The 23,544-nt window shown below is 38.4% G+C and overlaps 1 protein-coding gene across 3 annotated transcripts in view; it reads left to right on the top strand.

Annotated features, from left to right (window-relative positions):
• GALNT3 (polypeptide N-acetylgalactosaminyltransferase 3) overlaps nucleotides 1–23,544 on the top strand; it is a 71,598-nt gene that overhangs the window by 16,664 nt on the left and 31,390 nt on the right. For 2 of the 3 annotated variants that reach the window (XM_090280414.1, XM_090280417.1), the window contains one exon: nucleotides 21,199–21,822. In XM_090280414.1, coding sequence (XP_090136540.1) covers nucleotides 21,308–21,822 — 515 coding nt within the window. In that variant the 5' untranslated portion in view covers nucleotides 21,199–21,307. Of the gene's footprint in view, nucleotides 1–14,785; nucleotides 14,840–21,198; nucleotides 21,823–23,544 lie in introns of those variants that run through there. The other variant, XM_090280422.1, reaches the window with a different exon arrangement.

Genomic DNA, 23,544 nt, shown 5'->3' with positions numbered 1-23,544 from the left:
ATTTTGCCCATTGAGTATGATGCTAGAAGAGGGTCTGTCATATATGGCCTTTATTATGCTTAGGTATGTTCCCTCTAATCCTACTTTGCTGAGAGTTTTTATCATATATGGGTGCTGGATTTTATCAAATGCTTTTTCTGTATCAATATGATCATGTGGGTTTTATCCTTCATTTGGTTTATGTGGTGTATCACATTTATTGATTTGAGAATGTTGTACCAACCTTACATTTCTGGAATAAATCCTACTTGATCATGGTGTATGATCTTTTTCATGCATTGCTGTATTCGGTTTTCTAATATTTTGTTGAGAATTTTAGCATCATCAGGGATAATGACCTATAATTTTCTTTCTTTATAGTGACTATCTGGTTTTGTAATTAAGATAATGCTGGCTTCATAAAATGAGTTTGGGAGCCTTTCTTCCTCTTGAATTTTAATAAATAGTTTGAGAAGGAGAGGTATTGGTTTTTCTCAGAATGTTTGATATAATTCATCTGTGAAGCCATCTGGACCAGAGCTTTTGTTTGTTGGGAGACTTTTGATTATTGCTTCAGTTTTACTAGGTGTAATCTGTCTACTCAGATCCTCTGATCCTTCCTGATTAAGTTTGGTAAGATTGTATGTTTCTAGGAATTTATCCATTTCATTCAGGTTGTCCAGCTTGTTGGCATATAGTTGTTCATAATATTTTATTACTATCATTTGTATTTCTTTGGTGTCATTATTTCTCCTCTTCCATTTCTGATTTTATTTATTTGGGTCCCCTCTCTTTTATTCTTGTTGAGTCTGGTTAAAGGTTTGTCAATCTTGTTTATCTTTTCAAAGAACCAGCTCTTGAATTCATTGATATTTTTTAAAATCAATTTTTGAATATTTTACTTATTTCTTCTCTGATCTTTATTGTTTCCTTCCTTCTTCTCACTTTGGGCTTTGTTTGTTGTCCTTTTTCAAGTGCCTTTAAGTGTGAAGTTAGACTGTTTATTTGAGATCTTTCTTTCTTTCTTTCTAGCTAGGCCTATAATGCTATAAATTTCCCTGTTAGGATTGCTTTCCCAGTGTCCCACAGATTTTGGATTCTGTGGTTCGCATTTTCATTTGTTTCAAGGTATCTTTTGATTTCTTCCTTGGTCTTGTTGTTGATCCATTCATTGTTTAATAACATGTTATTTAGCTTCCATGTGTTTGTGTATTTTTCAGTGTACTTCTTGTGATTGATTTCTAGTTTAATAGCATTATGGTCAGAGAGGATGCTTGATATGATTTCAATCTTCTTAATTTATTGAGACTTGTTTTTTGTCCTAACATGTGGTCTATTCTAGAAAATGTTCCATGTTCACTTGAAAAGTATGTATATTCTGCTGCTATAGGGTAAATGCTCTGAAGTTATCAATTAAATCCATTTTATCTAGTGTGCCATTTAAGGCCACAGTGTCCTTGTTGATTGTCTGTCTGGAATATCTATCCATTGAAGTCAATGGGGTGCTAAAAATCCCTGACTATGACTGTATTTCTGTCAATCTCTCCCTTTATCTCCTTCAAGATTTGCTCCTGATATTTAAGTGCTCCTATGTTGGGTGCATAAGTGTTTACTAGGATTATGTCCTTTTGTTGAATTGTTCCCTTTATGATTATGAAGTGTTCTCCTTTGTATCTTACTACATCCTTGGTTTTAAAGTCTATTTTTTTGGCTATAAGTATTGCTAATCCAGCCTTTTTTCCCCTTTGCAATTGCATGAAATATCTCTTCTATCACTTGACTTTTAGTCTGTGTGTATCTTTTGATCTGAGATAGGTCTCTGGGAGGCAGCATATATATTAGTTTTATTTCTTATCCATTCAGTTACCCTATGTCTTTGGGTTGGAGCATTTAAGCATTTACATTTAAGGTGATTATTGATAGATACATATTTAGTGCTAGTTTATTGTTAAACTGTTTTCCTCTGTTGTCTTCTTCTTCCTCCTCCTTCCCCTCCCCTTCCCCCTCATCCTCCTCTTCCTCCTTCCTTCCTTCTTTTTTCTCCTCTTTCTCCTTTTTCTTCCTTCTCCATTTAACATTTGTTGCAGTACCAGTATGGTGTTAACAAATTCCTTTAGCTTTTTTTTTTTTTTTTTTTTTTTTTGTCAGGGAAGCTCCTTATTTCTCATTCAATTTTTAAATTATAGCTTTGCTGGGATAGTAGCCTTGGTTTTAGGTCCTTGCTTTTTAATCACCTTGAATATTTCATGCCACTCCCTTCTGGCCTGAAATATTCTTGTTGAGAAATCAGATGACAGTAATGGGAGATTCCTTATAGGTAACTACCTTCTTTTCTCTTGTGGCTTTTAGGCTTCTCTCCTTGTCTTTAAGCCTTGTCATCTTAATTATGATGTGTCTTTGGGTCTAACTTGTTTGGGACTCTGAACTTCCTGGACTCACGTGTCTTTTTCCTTCACCAGATTGGGGAACTTTTTGGTCATTATTTCTTCAAATAGGTTCTCGATCCCTTGCTCACTCTCTTCTCCTTCTGGTATTCCCATGATGTGGATGTTGTTATGCTTCATGTTGTCCCAAAGATTTCTTAAACTCTCCTCATTTTTTAAAATTCTTTTTCTCTTTTTGCTGCTTTGCTTGGGTGCTTTTTCTACCTTGTCTTCCAAATCCTTGATTCAATCCTCTGCTTCATCTAACCTACTGTTTATTCCTTCCAGTGTATTATTTCAGATATTGCATTCTTTATTTCTGACTGGTCCATTTTTATGGGTTCTGTGTCTTTTTTCATGCTGTTGAGTATCCTTATAATCATTACTCTAAACTATCTGATTAATTGCTTGCCTCCATTTTACCTAGTTCTTATGGAGAATTCTGCTGTTTTTTCATTTGTGGCTCCTTCCTTCCTTCCTTCCTTCCTTCCTTCCTTCCTTCCTTCCTTCCTTCCCTCCTTCATTCCTTCCCTCCTTCCTTCCTTCCTTCCTTCCTTCCTTCCTTCCTTCCTTTCTTTCTTTCTTTCTTTCTTTCTTTCTTTCTTTCTTTCTTTCTTTCTTTCTTTCTTTCTTTCTTTCCTTCTTTCTTCTTTTCATTTTAGCTGCCTCTTTGTGTTTGTTTCTGTGTAATAGGTACGTCTGCAAGACTCTGGTTCAGACCTAAGTCAAACCCTGCCTGTGACTGGCGCTGAGCAACCTGTTTGGATATCTTGGCAATCCACAGCTTGTGGCTCCCTCTGCTGGGCCTGGGTTTATGCAGAAAGAACTAGGCTGTGCAACAAGATTGGCTTATAGGCATCAGGCCCATAGATCTGCCTCTGCATAATGGCATTTTGTAGGGTTAATCAAGGAACATCTTCTAGCTGTACTCCTCAGTTGCAGGGCTTAAACACTACAGGGTAGGGCTATTGCTTTGCTTCCCCTTAGGCTGTTGCCACTTTGATGGGTGTGCTCTACCTCAGCAAGATGGCTCCTGCAGTATGGGGAATGATTTAGTGTAGGGATTCTAGTGGCTATTACTTCAGTTCTCTCCCCAGAGCCACTAGCCCCAGATTCTCCTCAAGCATCTCTAGTCCACTCTGCCCTCCCTCTCCTGGTGCCCATGGTAAGTGGCCACAAACAGAATTTGTCCATTGGCCCTTTAAGAGGCTCTGCATCTCCGGCTATCTCTCCCTGGTGGGCAGAAACTTTGCTGCTTTTCACAGATGTATGTTGTTTGTTTTTTTTCCTCCTGGTTCTGGTGTTGTAGGTTGGGGAGTCCAGCTTGGGGTTTAGATCTCACATTTCTCAGGGGGAACCCCCTGGCCACTAAAATATCTTTTCAGCACTTCAGCTGCCACCTGTGGGAGCCCAGCAACACCTCTTGCACCGCCTCCGCATTCCCTACCAGTCTGGTGGGGATGTGGCTTCTTCGTCTGTCCATGGTTATAAGGCTTCTCTCCAGCTAGTGTTCAGTTGGTTATTCAGGATGATTTTTCTATAATTTAGTTGTAAGATGAGTTTAGTGGAATTACAGGTTAGTGTAGCTTCCACTTACTCATCTGCCATCTTGGGTTGCATGTTTTCTTTTTGATTGATTAATTTATTATTATCTTTTTTAGTAGTTACTCTGTTCACCTGGCTTAAAGTTGTTCTTTTTTTTAAGTAAGAAGGGTTATATGATACTTCTTTCTTTCATATTGACCTCTGATACCCAGATTTCTTCTCTGGAGGCAACCAATGCTATCTTTTAAATATAAAAGCAATATGTATATATTTTCCCTCTTTTTAAAAAGCAAATAAATCTTGTCTTTTCTTTTTAATTTAACTTATTGTGGAGATAACTTATCAGCCGATAAATTAGCTTCTTTGGTTTTAGCTTAGCATACTGTTCCACAATATGACTATCATAAGGTTGTTTCAACCTTTTGATATTAAAACAATGTTTAATATGCAAGCTTACAGGTTGTCATTTTATTTGTGTACTAGCATATCTGTGGGATAAGTCTCTGGAAGTTATTTTCACACCTGACACATTCATGGGGAATTGAGACCTTGCACACTGATAATTCCTAGTCAAATGGGATAAGGATAAGAGGGTAAAAGAACACGCAATAGTAAATACCTCATGGCAAAGTGGACCCTTCTGGAGGACAATTAATAGTGCAGAGAAGGTTTCTAATGTGAATTATTGTTTCATTTGAGCTTTTTGATCATGACTTTTTTTTTTTCAGATAGGGCCCATTTTTCCCAACTGGATAACATTTGTTTCTATTGTTACTTCAGTCTCCTTTCTATACCCTTTGCACTCTATCATTACTTCCTTTAGTGTTCTTGACCTTTTTCCCATTATTGTAGCTCTAGGACTACCTCTACAAATAATCCAGAACAGGGGGCAGTCCATTAGCCTGTCTTTTTCAACAGGTCAAGAACCCATCCCTAACATGTTACCAGACAGGGTCCTGGCCCTGAATGGGTCTGTCAGGGCCAGCTGTAGTGTTTGGGTTCTTGACTTGATGTAGGAAAGATTTCCCAACCTGAGTCTATGTGGCTATGAGAATCCACTTATTAAAGATAGGAACAATGAAACAAGGAAGGGCTTAGCATAGAAGAAGCAACAGGAGAGCCTAGGTTGGGCTGCCATAGCTCACTGGGAAGTCATAGAAAAGGGGGCCTTAGGTTCAGATTCAGGGGGTAACCCTGGGACAAGCTGCTAGCTGCTGATTGCTTTAAAGTTCAGGAGCCACATAACCTGTGGGGAAAGACATGAGGGAAGAAAGGGGGAAGGAAATGGCACAAGGGTTACTCCCCAGAGGGAACACATGTAAGCTCTGCGTCCTTCGTTTTGAGGCTTTTCTCTCCCTCTTGCAGGTGGGAATCTTAGGGAAGGTCTCTTATAGTAGAATATTCATCAGTTCTCCAGGTGTGCCCTTTCAGGGTCATGGTCCCCACTGACTGGTCAGTGACAGGGCACAGGGTCTCTAGTCATTGCAGTTGGTCCTGGTGTCACCCACCTGGTTTTGCTGCTTTTCTGGGCCTGCAGCTGAAATACAACTGAGGCCTAGATGTGATAGCCAGGAAAGAAAGGCCAGGGACAGAAGATTACAATCCTGGTCCTTATTTTTCCAGTTTTGCCCCCACATGGGCCTTGCGCCCTGATGACCAGTTGTGCTTGGCTGTAAATTACTTGGCCAGTTGGTTCAGCTACCTGTCTCAATTTTCCTATTTCATTTGCCAAGGAATTTTCCTAGCTTCTTATTATCCTGTCTCAAACACATTTCACAATTTAACAACCTTCCCAGCCTCCCATTGATTCATTTGCTGAGTTCAGCTAACTCTACCTCCTAAATTTCTTCTCAAGCCTCCCCACCCCTTCCAGTCATCTATTCCCCGGATTATTTTTAATAGTCTCCTAACTGCCTCCAGCCACCTCTCTTATATTCCCGACCCCCAAAATCCATATTCAGCACAGCTTCAAGAATAATCTTTCTAAATTTCAGTTCTTACTAGGTCATCGCCCTGCTTAAACTCCATCAAGGCCTCTCCCCTTTGTCTAAAGAATTAAGTACAAATCCCACAAAATTAGGTACCCCTCCCTTTTTGTGTGTGGAGCTTGGCAGTCAGCATGTCTCAAGCACCTCACTGTGTGGTAATTGTCCACGTATGATCCTGAGGAATTGCTGTAGTTGAGGTCAGCTTTTGAAAGTAGAATGAAAATTTAGGCTGATATTATTTTATTTCCAACTGAAACATATATTAAAAGGACCTTTTCATACTTTAACCATGAGGAGTGGGTAATGCAGGAATTTCAGATGGTAACGAATGAGTGAAGTGATATTGTGTGCTTCAAATTAGGCACATACATAGCCTAATCTTCAAAACAGACATTGCTTTTATGCACAGTTTTCGTGGCGAATTAATTTTGTTCTTTTACATCTGGGGATGCCACAGCTAACAGAGAAGGGGTAAGTATAGGGAACTATATAAATGTTGAGGTTGAAATCTCTTTAAATTTCTGGACTGGGGGTTGGCAAGCTACAGCCCTTGGGCTGCCTGGTTTTGTAAACACAATTTTATTGGAACCAGCCACACTCATTCATTTATGTATTGTCTATAGCTACTTTTGTACCATGGAAATAGACTTGAGTAGTTGCAATAAAGACCATATGGTACACAAAGAAAAAATATTTACTATTTGTTTTTTTACAAAAATTTTCCAATACCTTTTTCTAGAGGGCAATGGAAGTTGAGAGGTGGAGGATGAATGAGTTGTGGGTAAACCTGTAGATAGGAGAAAGCAAAGTGAGAGCTATTGATCAAGAAATCTTACTCCCTTGCCTCCCCACTCACCTACCCCTGATCTTCTGGAGCCCCAAAGGGAGAATGAGTGGACAAAAATTATCTTACTAATTGTGAGTGTTTGGATTCCTTTATAAACATTTGACAACCAACTTCCAACTGTATTCCATGACAAAGACCAGTAGACACCCCCTTCACTAAGATATTGAGAGAAAAGGTGAGGGGAACCCCTACATCAGTGCAAAAAAAAGAAAATCTGTGGTTTCCCTCCATTGTACGCCATGGAGATTGGCTCCTTGATTTCGAGGGAGATGATGGGATCCCATAGCAGCAGAAGCCAAGTGGCAGCACTTAAACACCAGGGACAAAGTAAGTACATATTACAATAATGGAAAGCAGGGACGTAGATGTAATCAAAAGACACTGGTTCATAAATAGTTTTGGTAGCTAAGGAAATGTCTTTGGCAGACTTCTAGTGGTAACTTATGAGTGAAATAGATGGGCAGTATTACAGTATCACTTTGCATGTATAACAGGAAAACTCTAGGTCTGGTAGCAAAAAATGTTTACTTTAGTTGATGGAGTTGAGGTTCACAGCCTGTCATCCAGTTGCCAAACCTATCAGTTCACAGGGCCAGAACCCTTTATTGGAAGTGGAGTCCTGTCTTCCTTAAGGAAGAATGCTGCACCATTGCATCAAGCATATATCGCAAATCTTCCTCCAAGTCTTTCCCAAAGGAAACTCTATCCATTTATTAAGGGGAAAAGGAAATACTCCTATCCCTTGTACTACTTCCTGGGGACCCAAAATACCTTTGTGGCCAGTCAAAATTGGAAGTTATAGTGGTCAGGTTGGAGTCTTAGCTCAAGTCTGACTTTACAGCTCAGTTGGATCCTTCTATTGTGTCTCTAAATCTTGGATTGAGGACCATTGTGATAGGAGAGGTAAGTGGAAGACCTTAGAACTTCTCATCTCTTCTGAGTAAATCAGAATACCATGTCCCTGTCACAATTGTTGAGATAAATGCCACCATCAAAAATTTGAAATAAGACTTGTAATATCTATCACATCTCTATTTAACTTTCTTATTTGACCTGTGCAGCAGTCAGATCTTAGTGTTTGGACTATTGTAAACTTAATCATCAGCTGATTTCAAATGTAGTAGGCTCAGCTGTAGTGCCTTTATTTGATCAAATCTACATGGACCCTGGCATATGCTGTGCAGCTATTGACTTGATTCCTCCTGGCATATACTCTGCAGCTATTGACTTGGTTAGTTGCTTTTTCTCCATACCAATTTACATGGACCACCAAAAGCGGTTTGCTTTTACATAGCAGGGCCAAAATATATCTTCACAGTCTTGCCTCAGGGTTAAGGCAGTTCTCCTGTCTTAGAAGTTTTAATCTTTACAACATCCCACAAAACATCACACTGGTTCCCTACATTGATGATATTATTATGCTGATTGTATCTAAGGAGCAGAAAGTAGCAAATACTTCAGATGTCATAGTCAAGTATAATGAGAACCACAAAAAATCAGGGGCACATCAGTAATGTTTCTGGGTATTCAGTGGTAACTGCTCAGCAGGGCTTTTTGGATTTTAGAGGCAGTGTACACACATCTTAGTATGCTGCCTTAACCTATCTACAGAGTAACCCATGAGACTGCAAGTACAGGACACTGTGCATGCTGTGCTACCACTTAACTTTATAACTGAGATCCAATGATTCTCCAGGTGTTTGTAGTATATAGGGATGCTTTATAAAACCTCTGGCAAGAACCAATAGCAGAATCACAGTAGAGATGTCTGGAATTTTGAAATAAATCTATGACTCCTTCAGATAACTGTTTACTTTTTGATAACAGCTTTTGGCTTGCTACTAGGTACATACTAAATGCATGATCATGGGGTGACAAGGTTACCATGTAAACTGGGCTGTTCATTGTTAATAGAAAGTTGCCTGACCTAACTAGCCGCAAAGCTGGCCATGCATAGCAGCAATCTGTCATCAAGTGGAAATGGTATGTAAGGAACAGAGCTTGGGCCAATCTGTACAGTATAAGTTGAATGAGCAAGTGCCTAAGACTCCTTTAAAAACAACCCCTATTGTATGGCCCCCTCTCCTTCAACCCATGCCTTTGGTCTCTTGGGGATGTCCTTAATTTAGTTGACAGAAGAAGAAAAACCTCAATTCTAGTTTATAGATATGCTCACACCACCCAAGCTACAGCACTATAGCCCCACCATGAGTAAGACAGTGGAGAAAAAAAAATCTCCCAGTAGGCAAAATTTTGAACAGTAGACATGACTGCACAATATGTCTGAAATGAGAGATAGCCAGAATTACAGATCTGTAATGGTCCATGGGCAGTCAGGAACTTGGAAGGAACAGGAGTAGAAGATTAGGGACAAGGATGTTTAAGGAAGAGGTTTGAAGGTAGACCTTTCCAAAAGGGGAGAGCTTGAAGAAATTTGTCCCATCTGAATGCCCACTGTTAGACATATATTGCTCTCACTCATCAAGTGGAAAAACATGACACACTGTGGATGTCAGCCAGTCTCTCTCCCCAGCCACTCCAGTTCTTGTTCAGTGGGCCCATAAACAGTGGCCATGGTGGTAGGAATGGAGGCTATGTATGCATAGGCTAAGCAACATGGACTTCCTCTTTCTAAAGTTAACCTGGCTAGCACTACTGCTGAGTTCCTAATCTGCAGAAATCAACATTGAGTGCTTAGGGGCACCAGCCAGGCACTGGGGCAGGTTGATTACATTTGACTTCTTACATCATTGAGCAAGCAGAGATTTGTCCTCATTAAAATAAGTAAATATTCTGGATATGGGTTTGCCCTTGTTGCCAGCACCATCATCTGTGGATTCACAGAATTCCTGAGGCCAGGGTAGATACAGAATGGGGAGTGGAAGAAAGAAGCTGTAGATACCAATTATGGCCTCATGGCCAGTTAAGTAAATGAGGATTGTAGTAGCTTTGCATGTTTTCCCTTTGCTTTTTATATATATGTGTGTATATTTTTATATACTAAATTTTCTTATCTCATTCCCCTTTTTAAAAATATATTACATAGAAGGTGTTAGAGATTAAATTTACAATTTAATCTTTAGTTAACAGAATATTAAGTGGGACTGTTATAGAATTTGAGAGGTAATTCACACAGTCACAGTAATAGGTACAATGGCTTGATGGCCCTCTGCATCTCCTCATTTTGAGGTCTCTTCACTGTAAGAAGGATGCGTAGATCTTGTTAGGCGGAATACAGAACTGGTTTGTTTTTGTACAGAGCTCAAGTATGTGGAAAAGTGTGTATATGGAGGCTGAGTAGTCACAAGGGTGGACTATGCTGCTCGTCAGTTTATTGTTTCTCAACTTCAAGTTCGTTTTATTCGCTTACTTTGTAATAATGGAGCTGGGCCCTATAAATATTCCTCCTTTGCTGGCTGGTGCAATGTTAAACCTTGTCAGTCAGAGGCACTGAGGGTGAGAAGGAGCTTTTCTTCCTGGTATCAGAGTAGCTCACTGGTGAGGCTCTTGCTGGCATACTTTTACTCTACTGCTCAGGCCTGCAGTTTTCTCCAATGCTAGGTAATTACATTCTCAAGAGTTGGCACCTGCCTGCCTGTGCACTTTGTCCAGAGCTTGATTTGAATGGCCGTGGTGGCCCCTGGAGCCACAGACATTATGTACCTATTCCCTAGCCCAGGTCACTCTCCCCACACTCTCTTTTTAGCTCCACACATGTGCATACTAGGGACCCTACAAGACCAGGTGTCTAGGGAGCTGACTGCCCAACTTTTATCCCAGCTCCAGCATGGAGCTACATCGGCCCAAGATGTGCATGCAAGTACTTTAGGCTCCTGCAGAGGACAGCTTCTCAGCTCCAGGTTCCATCAATAGCCAACAGTTCTCCTCAGCACCTACCTAGCAAATTCTAGGATTTGATACCTCCCCATGAATGACTCCTTCTAAGACTCCAGAAGGCAGATTTCTGACTAGTCTCACAAAGTGAGGCACCTCAGTGACTTTTCCATTGTCAAGGAACCAGCACCATGCCCTCTCTGTGGAGATCTCTGGGTCTCAGCCTGGTGAGGGGAAAGCTCTCCCATGGACCCTCATCTTGCCTTAGGGGTAGCAGTTGCCCCTTATATATAATACTCTTGTATTTAGGCTTCTCTTTAACTCTCACTAGCCAATTCCATTATTCTAATCCTTCAGTAAGAATAAATTAAACTTTTCTTGTTCATATCACCATGCAATTTCTGTCTCCTTACTAATCCAAAAGGCATCACCTATGTTTGCAATGAAACTAGTGGGATGGACAAATCTTTTAAAATGGAGTGCTTTTGCCTGGGGGAAATATCAGGTAAGTGGATAATCTGTGCAACCACTCCAGTCACTCCTCAAAATTCCTCTACTCTCTAGTGTCATAAATAATCAATATATATTTCATATATTATATGGAATTCATTTATAGGTGCAGATGTGGCCGGAGAGAGTATGTGAGTCCCCTCCTTCCTTACCTTCCGTGGGTAGTGTTACTCCATAATTGCTTTCTTACAAATCAAGATCCTGTCCACAACCTTTCACCTTCAAAGATGTTTATCTGATCAGGTATAGCTGAAAAGTTGTATGCCTGACCATGGCTTTCTATTTATTAAAACCTGTGCCTCACAATTGCCGGAGGTCAAACTCCGTCACTGTGCTTTTTGTCTTGTAACCTGCCAAAACCTATTTTCAGAAATTCATCCTACTTTATGACAATTGTGTGCAGTTAGTTGTCCACTGGTGGCACTTCTCAGACACCTGGAGCAACTCTACTTGGTTTTTAGCTGGGATCTTTGAGGTAGATCTGCTGCTGCCAAGTGAGAGATATCATGCAGCTGTCTCAATGCAGTTTGTTTTGCATCATTGTTTGTCCCTTGTCATAAATTCACAAGTCACTTCCTGCTCAGAAGAATTGCTGGCAAGGATGTGAATGAACATGGACTTAAATGTAACCAAAACTAACCACAGTAGCAAGCCACCATGGAATTTGATTCCACCAATAAATACAAGCAGAAATCACTTCCTGCCACTTCTCCATTCCCTAACATTTTCACCAGCAAATCAGGGACACTTAATAAAATTTCTGCCTAAGCGTTTAAGGGTTTATTATCCAAGCCAGTTTGTTGTTGTTTTCTTTTTAATTCACTTGGTGAACACAGATGAGAATGTGTCGCGAAGATACAATGAGTATTAATGCACAGAAGTGTACTTTTAAAATCTACAGTCTATGCTAGGATTTGGGAACATAATTTTGTAATTTCTTGCTTTGTGTGGTTACCCTTAACTCTTTACAACATACTTTAACTCAGTATCAAGCAAGTTTCATATACCAGTTAGGCTTTTTGCCAATTAAGTCAACTGGAACCAGACCTTAAATCCCTGGAGCTGTAATTTCTTTTAAAAAGTATATTTTATTGATTATATTCTTACAGTAGTCCCAATTTTTCCCCCTTTGCTCCCCTCTGCCCAGTACCCCCCTTCCCTCCAGCAATCCCAGCCCATGGGTCATGCATATAAGTTCTTTGGCTTCACCCTTTCCTATATTATTCTTAACTTCCCCCTGTCTATTTTGTACCAGCCAGTTATGCTTCTTAGTCCCTGCACCATTTCCCCATTTCTCCCCCTTCCACCTCCCAGCTGATAACTCTCCAAATGATCCCCATACCTATGATTATGTTCCTAATCTGGTTTGCTTAGTTGGATTTTTTTTTTATTTTTTAGATTGTTATTAATAGTTTTAAGTTTGTTGTCATTTTAATGTTCATAGTTTTGACCTTCTTTTTCTTAAAAAGTCCTTTTAACATTTCAAATAAAAAGGGCTTGGTGTTGATGAACTTTAGCTTTACCTTGTCTTGGAAGCACTTTATCTGCCCTTCCATTCCAAATGATAGCTTTGCTGGATAGAGTAGTCTTGGTTGTAGGTCTTGCTTTTCATCACATTGAATACTTCCTGCCAGTCCCTTCTTGCCTGCAAAGTTTCTTTTGAGAAATCAGCTGACAGTCTTGTAGGAACCCCTATGTAGGCGATTCTCTTCTCTTGCTGCTTTTGAGATTCTCTCTTTATCTTCAGCCTTTGGTGTTTTTTTTTTTTTTTCAGATTTAATGTGTTTTATTGATTAAAATATTACATTTGTGCCAATTCCCCTTCCCTCTGCTCCCCTCCACCCGGTGGCCCTCCTCCCTCCAGTTGTCCCCCCCTTTTAGATTATGTCCATTAGTTGTGCATACAGTTCCTCCCAACCTCTCTCCGTCTATTCCATTCCCTCCTACCATGATCCCCAATTCCTATATCATCTCCCTCCCTCTCCCCACTCCCCCTCCCTGTTGACCTCCCCCCAATATGCTTCCCGTACCCACAGTTCCTTTTCCACTCTCGTTGCCTGTTTAGTTTGCCTTTGTTTCATCTCCCTAGCTTCTGTTTTTTAAACCAGTCCCTTTAACATCTCATATAACAGTGGTTTGGATCTAATGAACTCTTTCAGTTTTATTTTGTCCTGGAAACACTTTCTCTGTCCTTCTATTCTGAATGACAATTTCGCTGGATAGAGTATTCGTGGTTGTAGGTTTTGGATTTTCATTACTTTGAATATTTCTTGCCAGTCCCTTCTTGCCTGTAGGGTCTCTCTTGAGAAGTCAGCTGATAGTCTAATTGGGACCCCTTTGTACATAATTCTTTTCTTCTCTCTTGCTGCTTTTAAGATTCTCTCTTTATCTTTAATTTTTGACATTTTGATTATAATGTGTCTTGGAGTGGTTCTCCCTGGGTCCAGTCTCTTGGGAACTCTCCTTGCTTCCTAGACCTGCAAGTCTATTCCCTTCCCCAAGTCTGGGAAGTTCTCCTTTATTATATTTTCACTCAATTTTTCAAGTTCTAGTTCATCTTCCTCGCTCTCTGGCAAACCAATGATTCTTATGTTGGGCCTTTTATAGCTGTCCCAGAGGTTTCTGATCCTCTCATTGTTGCTTCCCATATCCTCTCTCTGCATTGGTTGACTGCTTGTTCCTTCTCCATATTCCAGTTTGTTGAAATGAACTCTTGATTTTTTTTCCTCACCATCTGTCTCGTATGTGGTTTTGTTCCTTTCGTTATGAATGTTTTTCGCTTCTTTCTTATCTTTTTCCTGCTCTTTTGTGAATTCTGTAAGCCACCTGATAACAATGGCCCAGAACTGAGCCTCTGACAGGTTTCTTATCTGTTCATCTGTCAGGTTCTCTATCTGTTGCCTGGTGAGCTGTGTCACCGGGATTTCTATAGTTGTCTGCCTCATTTTGACAGATGCGTTTTGTTTTCTTGGGCCGGCTGTAAGGGGCAGTGCCTGTGTACGCGTCACAATTCAGCGACCGGCGCCTGTCTGCGACCTATTTCGCAGCCCTGTGGTGCTTTCTTTGGGGGCGGGGGTCCAAGATGGATTCACACAGTTATTCAGCTAGGAGACCGGGATCCGTCCTCCCGCCCCCCTGGGCCTCACTGTTCAAGGCGATGCGGTGGCCTCTCTCCCCAGCGCCGGGGTCGCGCACCGCCAGGGGCTTGACCGCAGCCGGGATTCCTCGCCGCCCCGCCGCTCCAGGTGCGACCGCAAACAGCGCTGCCCTCTTTAACTCTTACCTGCCCAAATGGCACCGCTGGTTTATAACTTCATATGTTGGGCTTCCGTGTAGTTTTATTTTCTGGAATTTCTAGTTATCCTTTGTTTTGAAGTAGTTGTATTCCTCTCTAGTTGTAGAGGGAGACCTAGCGTGTCCGTCTAAGCCTCCATCTTGGCCGGAAGTCCCCAGCCTTTGGTGTTTTAATTATGATGTGTCTTGGTTTGGTCCTCTTTGGGTCTAGCTTGTTTGGGACTCTGTGCTTCCTGCACTTGTATGGCTATTTCTTTCGCCAAATTTGGGAGGTTTTCCTTCATTATTTTTATTTTTATTTTATTTTATTTTATTTATTTAGAGAAAAAGAAGAAGGGAGGGAGAAAAAGAGGGAAAGATGCATCAATATGTGACTGCCTCTCATGAGCCCCCTAATGGGTACCCAGCCCGCAACCCAGGTATGTGCCCTGACTAGGAATTGAACAGCGACCTTTTGTTTCACAGGCCGGCACTCAATCCACTGAGCCACACCAGCCAGAGCTCCTTCATTATTTTTTCACATAAGCTTTCAATTTCTTCCTCTTCCTCTTCTCCTTCTGACACACCCCTATGATTCAGATGTTGGCATATTTAAAGTTGTCCCAGAGGTTCCTAAGCCTCTCCTCATTTTTTTCAATTCTTGTTTCCTCATTCTGCACTGGTCGACTGTTTTTTTCTTTCTTATGTTCCAAATCATTGATTTGAACCCCGGTTTCCTTCCCTTCACCATTGGTTTTGTGTGGATTTTCATTTATTTCATTTGGCATAGCCTTCACTTCTTCCCTGATGCATTTGCTGTACTTGAGCATATCTGTCAAGCCTGAGAGCATCTTTATCACCAGTGTTTGTAACTTTACATCTGTTAGGTTGGCTATCTCCTCATCACTTAGTTCCCCCAATGGAACCTTGATCCGTTCCCTCTTTTGGGCCACACTTCTCTGTCTCCTCATCTTGACAGACTCCTGTGTGTGTTTGCCTCTGTGTCTTAGGTGGATCTGTTTCACCTGTCTGGGTGAGTATTTCTTCTTTATATCTTTGTTTGTTGGACTTCCATGCAGCTTTATTTTCTGGAACTTCTGGTTGTCTTTAGTTTTGAGGTAGTTCTATTCCTTCTTAGCTGTGGAAGGGGATGCAATGTGTCTGTCTAGGCCTTTATCTCGGCTGGAAGTGCCTGGAACTGTAATGCTTTATTGTCATAAATACAGAAACAATAACTGGAAAAAACCTTATCCTCTTATTTTATTAAATGCTACTTTCATATGCAATAATGAAGTGTTCTGCTTTTTACTGCCTTAGAAGATTGCTTCATTTGAAAATTTTAAATTAAACTAATATTCTTGCAATGTGTGCTTTTCCACCTGGAGGGACAACCATGACTATAAATATAGATTTTATCTTGACACTTTTTCCATCTCTCTGCATTGAAACAACATCTTCAGGTGATTCATTGTCACGTTAAAAGTGGTGAAGCTATTGTCTAGGTAACTGGAAGTCACAGCTTTGTAGTTAGATTATTTTAATTTGTGAGATTTCAGTCTTTTTCTGTTGAGATGAAAGCATATTTTACCCCTAAGAATAATCCATTTTTTTTTAACCCAGTCTCATAGACATAGAATAGTTCATATTGTTTTACGATTTCAAAGTATCATTTTGTGGACATTTTTATTTAATATTAATGCCTTTTTGAAAGATCTACATAATATAGTAGGATATATAGAGTACTATTTTCTAAGACCAGAAGGTCTCTGAATTTTAATTTTTTTCTGGTCTTAGACATTTATAAGGATTTCTAATTTAGAAAATTTAATTTTAATTATTTTCCTAGTTTTAAAAGACTATTTAATGGTATTCCCTTCTTTTTTTTCTGTGTATTTGATCTTTTATAATTAGCAAATGGCCATTTTGGATTGGTGTGGTTAAAGGTTTTAAAATATGAGAACAAACCCTTCATGTGCTAATCATTCCTAATGTGCAAATATAACTTACTATATTTGAGTTGGCTGTTGTGCTAATTTTTTTTGTCAGGCCTCAAACTTCTGAGTCAAATTGAAAATTGATTCTAGGAGAGACTTGTTTTGTTTTATTGACTCTTTTCACATAGGTCTTCAAATTTGTCAAGAAGCATGATCTAGGAACGTGGCATTATCCCCAAAATAGGAATTAAGAATCCTGGTTTTGTTTTGCTTATGAATTTATTGTGTGTCTTTTGGATTATTTGTTTAATTGTTTAGAGTGTGATGTTTTCTATCTTTGTGTTGGGAGCAAAATATTTTTAAAATGATTTACAGCATCATAATTTGCAATAAAACTTCCATGCCGCATTTATATGAGCATTAATTCCTGAGCCTTGTCTGCAAACTTTGGGTCATTCTTGCTTTAGATTTTATCTTCTACCTCCATGTCAAAATATTTGCTTAATTTATATCAAGAATGTATTTGAAAACCTGTTTTTGGAGTATTAAGGATTAATAATGTGTGGTTGCCTTGGGTTGGATACATTTCTCTCATTATCAGGTGCTAGTTTTGATTTGATCAAAATCTATGACCTAACTCTGTGATTCTTAAACCTGACTGTTCTTTAGAATTATCTGGAGAGCCTACAATAACAAAAGCAGGGCCAAGTCCAACCCCTACAACAATTAAATCAATCTCTCTAGAATCTAGAGGTAGGGCCTAAGGTACTGCATTTTTAAAGACCTTTCCACTAATGTATATCCAGAGTTGAGGACCATTGATTTTAATGCTTAATGATGAGTCTAATTCTCACTAATGGAAGCCTGATATTGTGTGTTAGCAGCAAAGGACAGAAAAGGCATGTGAAATCCCTGGAGAATTAAGGTTGGAATTTTCAAGTGGCCAGCAATTGATAAAAGGAGACTATTCTTTTCAGAAATAATCTGAAATCATGTTCGTAGACTTTGCAACTAAAATATCTCAGTATCTTAATATTCCATTGTCAAGATCTATAGCCTCATGCTCAATCTTTATATCCAAAAACATGCTCTGAAAACATGCTTTTTAAAAAATTTATTTGCCCTGAAAACCTTACATGAGGTGATATGAGGGTATTTGTACTTTTTTCCCTAGGTAATCCCCTTATTTTCTGACATTTAGGGTATCAATTCTCAACTCTTAAAAACCTTATTTCAGATTTTAGTTAAAACTTCAGGATTTTACATGAGACCTGAGGTTGGGGAAATGCTGCTCTTCCACTTAAACTACAAGACCTTGGCCAAGCCGCTTAGTCTATTTGACTTTCATTGTTTGTCAGTGAAGTGGGAATAACATAAACTTTACAGGACTGTTGGGAGACTAAGTGAGAATTTATATAGCAAGTGTTACAGTATCAGGGACTTAACATTTAACAAAAGTTAACTCTTGTTTTTATTATTTTTAATAATAAATTAAATCTTGGTCCTCCTTCTCTTTTCCAGTCAACAAAGATTTATTGGGTGCCAACTATGTCACCAACATTGTAGTAAGTGCCAGGGAAACAACCGTGAATAAGGGAGGCACATTCTGTGTCCTTCACAAACTTTCCCTGACTCACTCACTTGAGACGTTCTAAACTAACCTACTGATTGAGGGACTCCCTTAGATAGACATATACATGCAATGGTAGAATTATTGCCCTATTGGTGAAGAACTCCTCTAGTTTATAATTTATTCCTAAAATGATCTATTCCAACTGCCTCATTGATCTATCCTTCTTTCTAATTGCCTGCTCTAGCCACAAATGATTTCTGACATAACATGTTCTGGATAAAGCATCACTACTGTAGAAGGATCTAGGTATGCCATCTCCTTCTATTCTGTGGTTACCCTGGACTTCTTAAAATTCTCTATTGTGTTAAGACATCCGAAAGAGACCTATCTTATTCTTTTTCAAATTTTTAATCTAGCCTACCTTTGGCTACTGAAAGAAATCTAGTATCACTAAACAGCACTTTAGAAGGGAATTTTTAGTGATTCTTCCAGGGACAGAAAGGAGGGTGAGCATAGGCTGATTTAGATCTATTTGTCTATTGTCAAGCCATGATTAGAGAAAGCAGATCAGGTTGTATTTCATAGGATGGGGGCCATGAATAACATTTTACTTATCAAAACATTTTTGCTCATTTTTATCTTCCTGGATCCTCTTAGGTCAGGTTATTTCCCTGTTAATCTGAAAGCACCTGAATCCTAAGCCTTAGGATCTTGGGGGCATGACTACATTTAGTCTACTGAATTCTCTGCCGAAGTTCATTTCTGGTTTTGCACTAAAACGTATTGGACCAGGTCTAGTGAAATGTATTTTTAAAGATGAACCAGCTGTCAAACAATTACCTCTGAAGGATAAGATGCAGATTGTAAAAATCTAAGTCCACTTAACATGGATACTTTATCTGCCAATCTGTTTTTACTTGATTCTTGTTTGTTTTTCTTATTTCCCCTTGTCTTTCCATTTTTTTCTTTTTCCTCCCACCCCTTAAATGTAGCTATTTTTCTAGCTTCCTAATATAATGGAGGTGAATTCTAATATACCCTGACACTGACTCTCAAATTTTCATCCCTAGCATAGGGCTTCTCCCTGATTTTCCATCCCATGTATCTTTTTTGCTTATGGGAACTCACCATGGAAGTCCTACTAGTGTCTCAAACTTGTCATGCCCAAAATTAAAAAAAAAAATTATATCCCTAATTCCCACCCCAAATCTGTTCTTCCTTTACTCCCTGCCTTTGTTAATGTCATCACTTTACCCATCTGCCTCCTCTTTTTCCCTTTCTCTCACCAAGTCCTATTTGATACCACATCAGGACTCTCTTGATACAGTCTTTTCCATTCTTACTGCTCTCTTCACTTTTTGGTATCCATCAATTTTAATGGTGCTGAGGAAACTGATTTTTCTAAACCATAAATATGATCATGATCTTTCCTTAAAATCATCCAATTATTTCCATTTAATCTATTCAGGACATAACTGGTAGATTGCAAATTTACTTCATTAACTTGTCTTTAACTGACCTCCCAGCCTCACCTCCTACCATTTCATACCTGTACCTTCCACTTCTGAGGTCCTCAGGGTTGACCATGGCTTTTTTTTGCTTTTATACCTTTGCATCAGCCATTTCCATTCTCTCCTCTTTCTTGTCCACATGCCTAGAATTTGCTTATCTTTCAAGATGCTGCTCAGTGGTGTCATCTCGGAAATTTTCCCTAACATTTCAACTTACCCTCCATGTTGTTTTCATAGTCTCCTGTCATAGCACATATCACACTGCTTTCTGGTTGCCTGTTGATGTCCATATTTCATACCAGTTTTGCTCCTTAAAGATAAGACGTATATATAATTTTATAGTCTCAGCTTAGCAAAACAAATGACACATAAGAAATTACACAACAATTATATGGTTCTCAAACTCCTTAAATTATGTCTTCAAACAATGTAAAAAGCTGAGGAGGGTATTTTAGTCTCTGCGTGAGGCTCTGAAAGCAACCAAAGTTCAGAAATATTGGCATCTCATTCTTATAGCAATATAGCTCACAACTGAGGTATTTTTATGGAGCCAGTGTTCATTCCATACCAGAAAATAGAGAACAGTCCAATTAGAAATAGTATATAGAATTAAGTATGCAAGTTCTGCCATTTTTGTTTATTCAGCTTAAAATTTCTTGCTAAAGGCCAGAGACTATCGTAGAACTTGGTTTTCTTATTTTAAATTTAGTGATAACTTCGGAAGAGAAACTGAATAAAGTGTCAAAGTTAGTTCTCACTTCTATAAACGACATTTTCCTTAAAATATGTTTGGGAAGGAAAGCCTTTTAGGGAAGACTGGTCTAACCCTTTACCTATACAAATTGCATGGTATGGAATTGTGTACTAAAGTCCCTTGCATTATGGTTTTTTAAGCATCATGAAGAAAATCAACCCTCACCGTGATTCAGCCTGTCATCAATGTCCTCCCCCGCCCCTTTATTTTGCTCCTGATGGCATGTGTTAGGGTTTAGTAAATATGTTGCTCTGTTCTTAGGGTCCACAGTAAGCAGTGTTTTATCACGCCAATTACTGCTTTTACAACTTAATGATCTCTGTTGCCTCTTTAAAGACACTACAAGCAAAGCTTAGTGACATTTCCTTTTGGCTATTAGGTTTTATATTTGTGTGATATATTTTTGTATTTGAAAATGGCTATTTTATAACAACCGATGCTTTTAGTTTTCTAGTCTTTATTGGTTCTGTCAGAATTCACAAGTACTTTCAGATCAGCAGATCTGGAGAATTCTAGCTTACTTGTTGGTGATGCTGCTTTTTAATATTAATTGGTTTAGTTGGAGTAAAGGTTCATAGGTTATAGACAAACTTCAAAAAATAAAAGGCAGTATTTTGAATAAATGGCTGATAGTACCTGTCAGTATGCCTTTGCTTTCTTATGAATTCCTGCTTTCTTTGTATTCAATTTAATGAAGTTCTTCAGCCCCTTGATGCTTTATAGACTCAAAATATATTTATAAAAATATTTTTATGCATATTATATGGTAGCTATTTGCCAGAGTTAAGAATGTATTTTTTACTGGAGAGAAATCCCTAACATTTTATAGTCCTAATAGATTTTAGTTAATTATAGCAATTGTGGTCTTCTAAAAGTATAATATCTCTGAGGGCAAGATATCTTCATACTCTTGTTAACAATAAGAGTATGTTTGTAGCTCCTTTTCAGTTGTTAGTTTAATGAATGAATGGAACCATGCTGATAGAAATGGATAGCTACTAATGTCACCTATCATTTCTGTCTATAGGTATTACCATTTAATGAAACCTTCTTGCCAGCAAATCTATGATAAAAAATATAAGTAGAAGAGGAAACCATAACTGTTATTTGTCAAGTGACAAGCTTTTAATGTCAGAATGGCTCACCTAAAGCGGCTAGTGAAATTACATCTTAAAAGACATTACCATAAAAAGTTCTGGAAGCTTGGTGCAGTAATTTTTTTCTTCATAATATTTTTGATTTTAATGCAACGAGAAGTAAGCGTTCAATATTCCAAAGAAGAATCGAAGATGGAAGGGAACATGAAAAGCAAAAACAAGATGTTTGATTTAATGCTAGAAGCTGTAAACAATATTAAAGATGTAATGCCAAAAATGCAAATAGGAGCACCTGTCAGGAAAAATATTGATGATGGTGAGAGACCCTGTTTGCAGGGATATTACACAGCAGCGGAACTGAAACCTGTTATTGACCGCCCACCTCAGGATTCTAATGCACCTGGTGCTTCTGGTAAAGCATTCAAGACAATCAACCTAAGTATTGAAGAGCAGAAGGAAAAAGAACACGGAGAAGCAAAACACTGTTTTAATGCTTTCGCAAGTGACAGGATTTCTTTACACCGGGATCTTGGACCAGATACTCGACCTCCTGAGTATGTGGAAGAATACTCATTGTCTCCTGTTTATCACAGGGGTTTGCAGGAGAGGGCCTTTAGCTAAGGCAGTTGCTTGTTCTTTAGTCACCCTAAGGGGAAAAAAAAAAACATCAATTACCATTTATTTAATCAGTTTATTATTTTGTTTATTATTATTGGTATCAAATAATATATCTATTCTTGGTGAGGCGTTGAAGATGTGAAAAGTTATTGTCTTAGAAATTAGAAAATTGAATTCTTTATCTGACATCTATAGAAACCACAAATAAATTCTTTATTCTGAAATGCTTTAGTTTTCTCATCAATTAAGGAAGAAATATGGGGCAGTTTTTATGGAAAATGTAGGAGATGGAGGAGTTGTTTCCATTCCTCTGTGTATGACTAAGGAATAGAAATGATATAAAAAATTTGCCAAGATTTTGGAGCTGTTACATAACAAAGTTTTATTAATTAAGTCACAAACTTTGTGGTTGCTCTTCCTGCTACAGTTATATTTCAGAATGGCCCTGTGTCTTGTAACCTTTCTTTAAGGGACAATATTGGCATAATTACTAATTCAAATAATGATTCTTTCTCCAGAGTTCTGTTGAATAAGTCCTGGTATTACAGAGTTGTCTCCCTTTAGCTTCTTAGCTGCCAACATTGCTTTTTATTGTCATTTTGTTTACAAGTTTATTTTAAGAATGCATTATTTTGATTAAGATTTCCCCCAGCTTCTTTTATGCTGGCTGTTTGTCTTTAGTTAACCATTTTGTTATCTTTGAGATAGTGTTCAAATGCTCTTATTTGAACTTAAATGGTTAAAATGAATTTCCATTACTTTCAAACCATCTGTAGATTTGTTAAAAGTGCAGGACAAACTCTAAGCAGACAATGCCTACATGTTTTTATTTCTGGTTATAATAAAATTATATTTGGAAGTGAACCTGAAGAAAGGAACTTTGATAGACTAAGGTCTATTGCTTCACTTATATTTTTCTAGAATTATGATCTGATCATAAACACCCACTCCAACTATGAGTCCCTCAACAATGTTGAAGATTAGATTTTTGCCGCTATATTCTAATCTGTGTAATTCAAGGTTGAGTTGATGATCATTCTTAAATGAATGTGTAAATAAACAAATGGATGTCTATAAAATATTCTAGCTGTTATAACAGGACACAATTATTTTTTATGTTTATAGGTTAAAACACAATATTGCACTTTACTGATCTGGGGAGAGGTCTTGGCTGAGAAGCAATTCACATCACAAATGAAGAAGCATGATTTTTATTCTTTGACATGACAATCAGTGTCAGCTCAAGATAAGCTTTTTTCCCTCCCAATATAACATAATAAAACTACAGTAATATTCAATAATGTTAATCATTAAGTGAGAAATAACTAAACACATAAAGAACCCTTTTTTAAAATTTGGATAGGCATGAATAGCCACAATTGTGAAGAGTTGGTGAAAATTTAATATTTCCTTACTTTAAATTTAACCTATATCAGCAAAAAACACATTTTCTGAAGAATTCCTAATCATCTTCTTGCTCATTAGAAATTTAGATCCAGTTTCTCCTAAAGCCAAATGGTCACGTGACTGATTAGGTATTTTTCTATATGCCATATTTTTCAAATGGTTTGGGACTTTACAGTCACTTTGGTGAGTTATTTTAATTCCACTATTTTAAATGACATGTGAAACAGTTTTTAAAGCACAAATTTAATGTC

This window comes from Furipterus horrens, unplaced genomic scaffold (assembly GCF_987537825.1).
Source record: "Furipterus horrens unplaced genomic scaffold, mFurHor1.1.pri manual_scaffold_1, whole genome shotgun sequence".
NCBI lineage: Eukaryota > Metazoa > Chordata > Mammalia > Chiroptera > Furipteridae > Furipterus > Furipterus horrens.
This window is presented reverse-complemented; position numbering and strand designations above follow the sequence as displayed.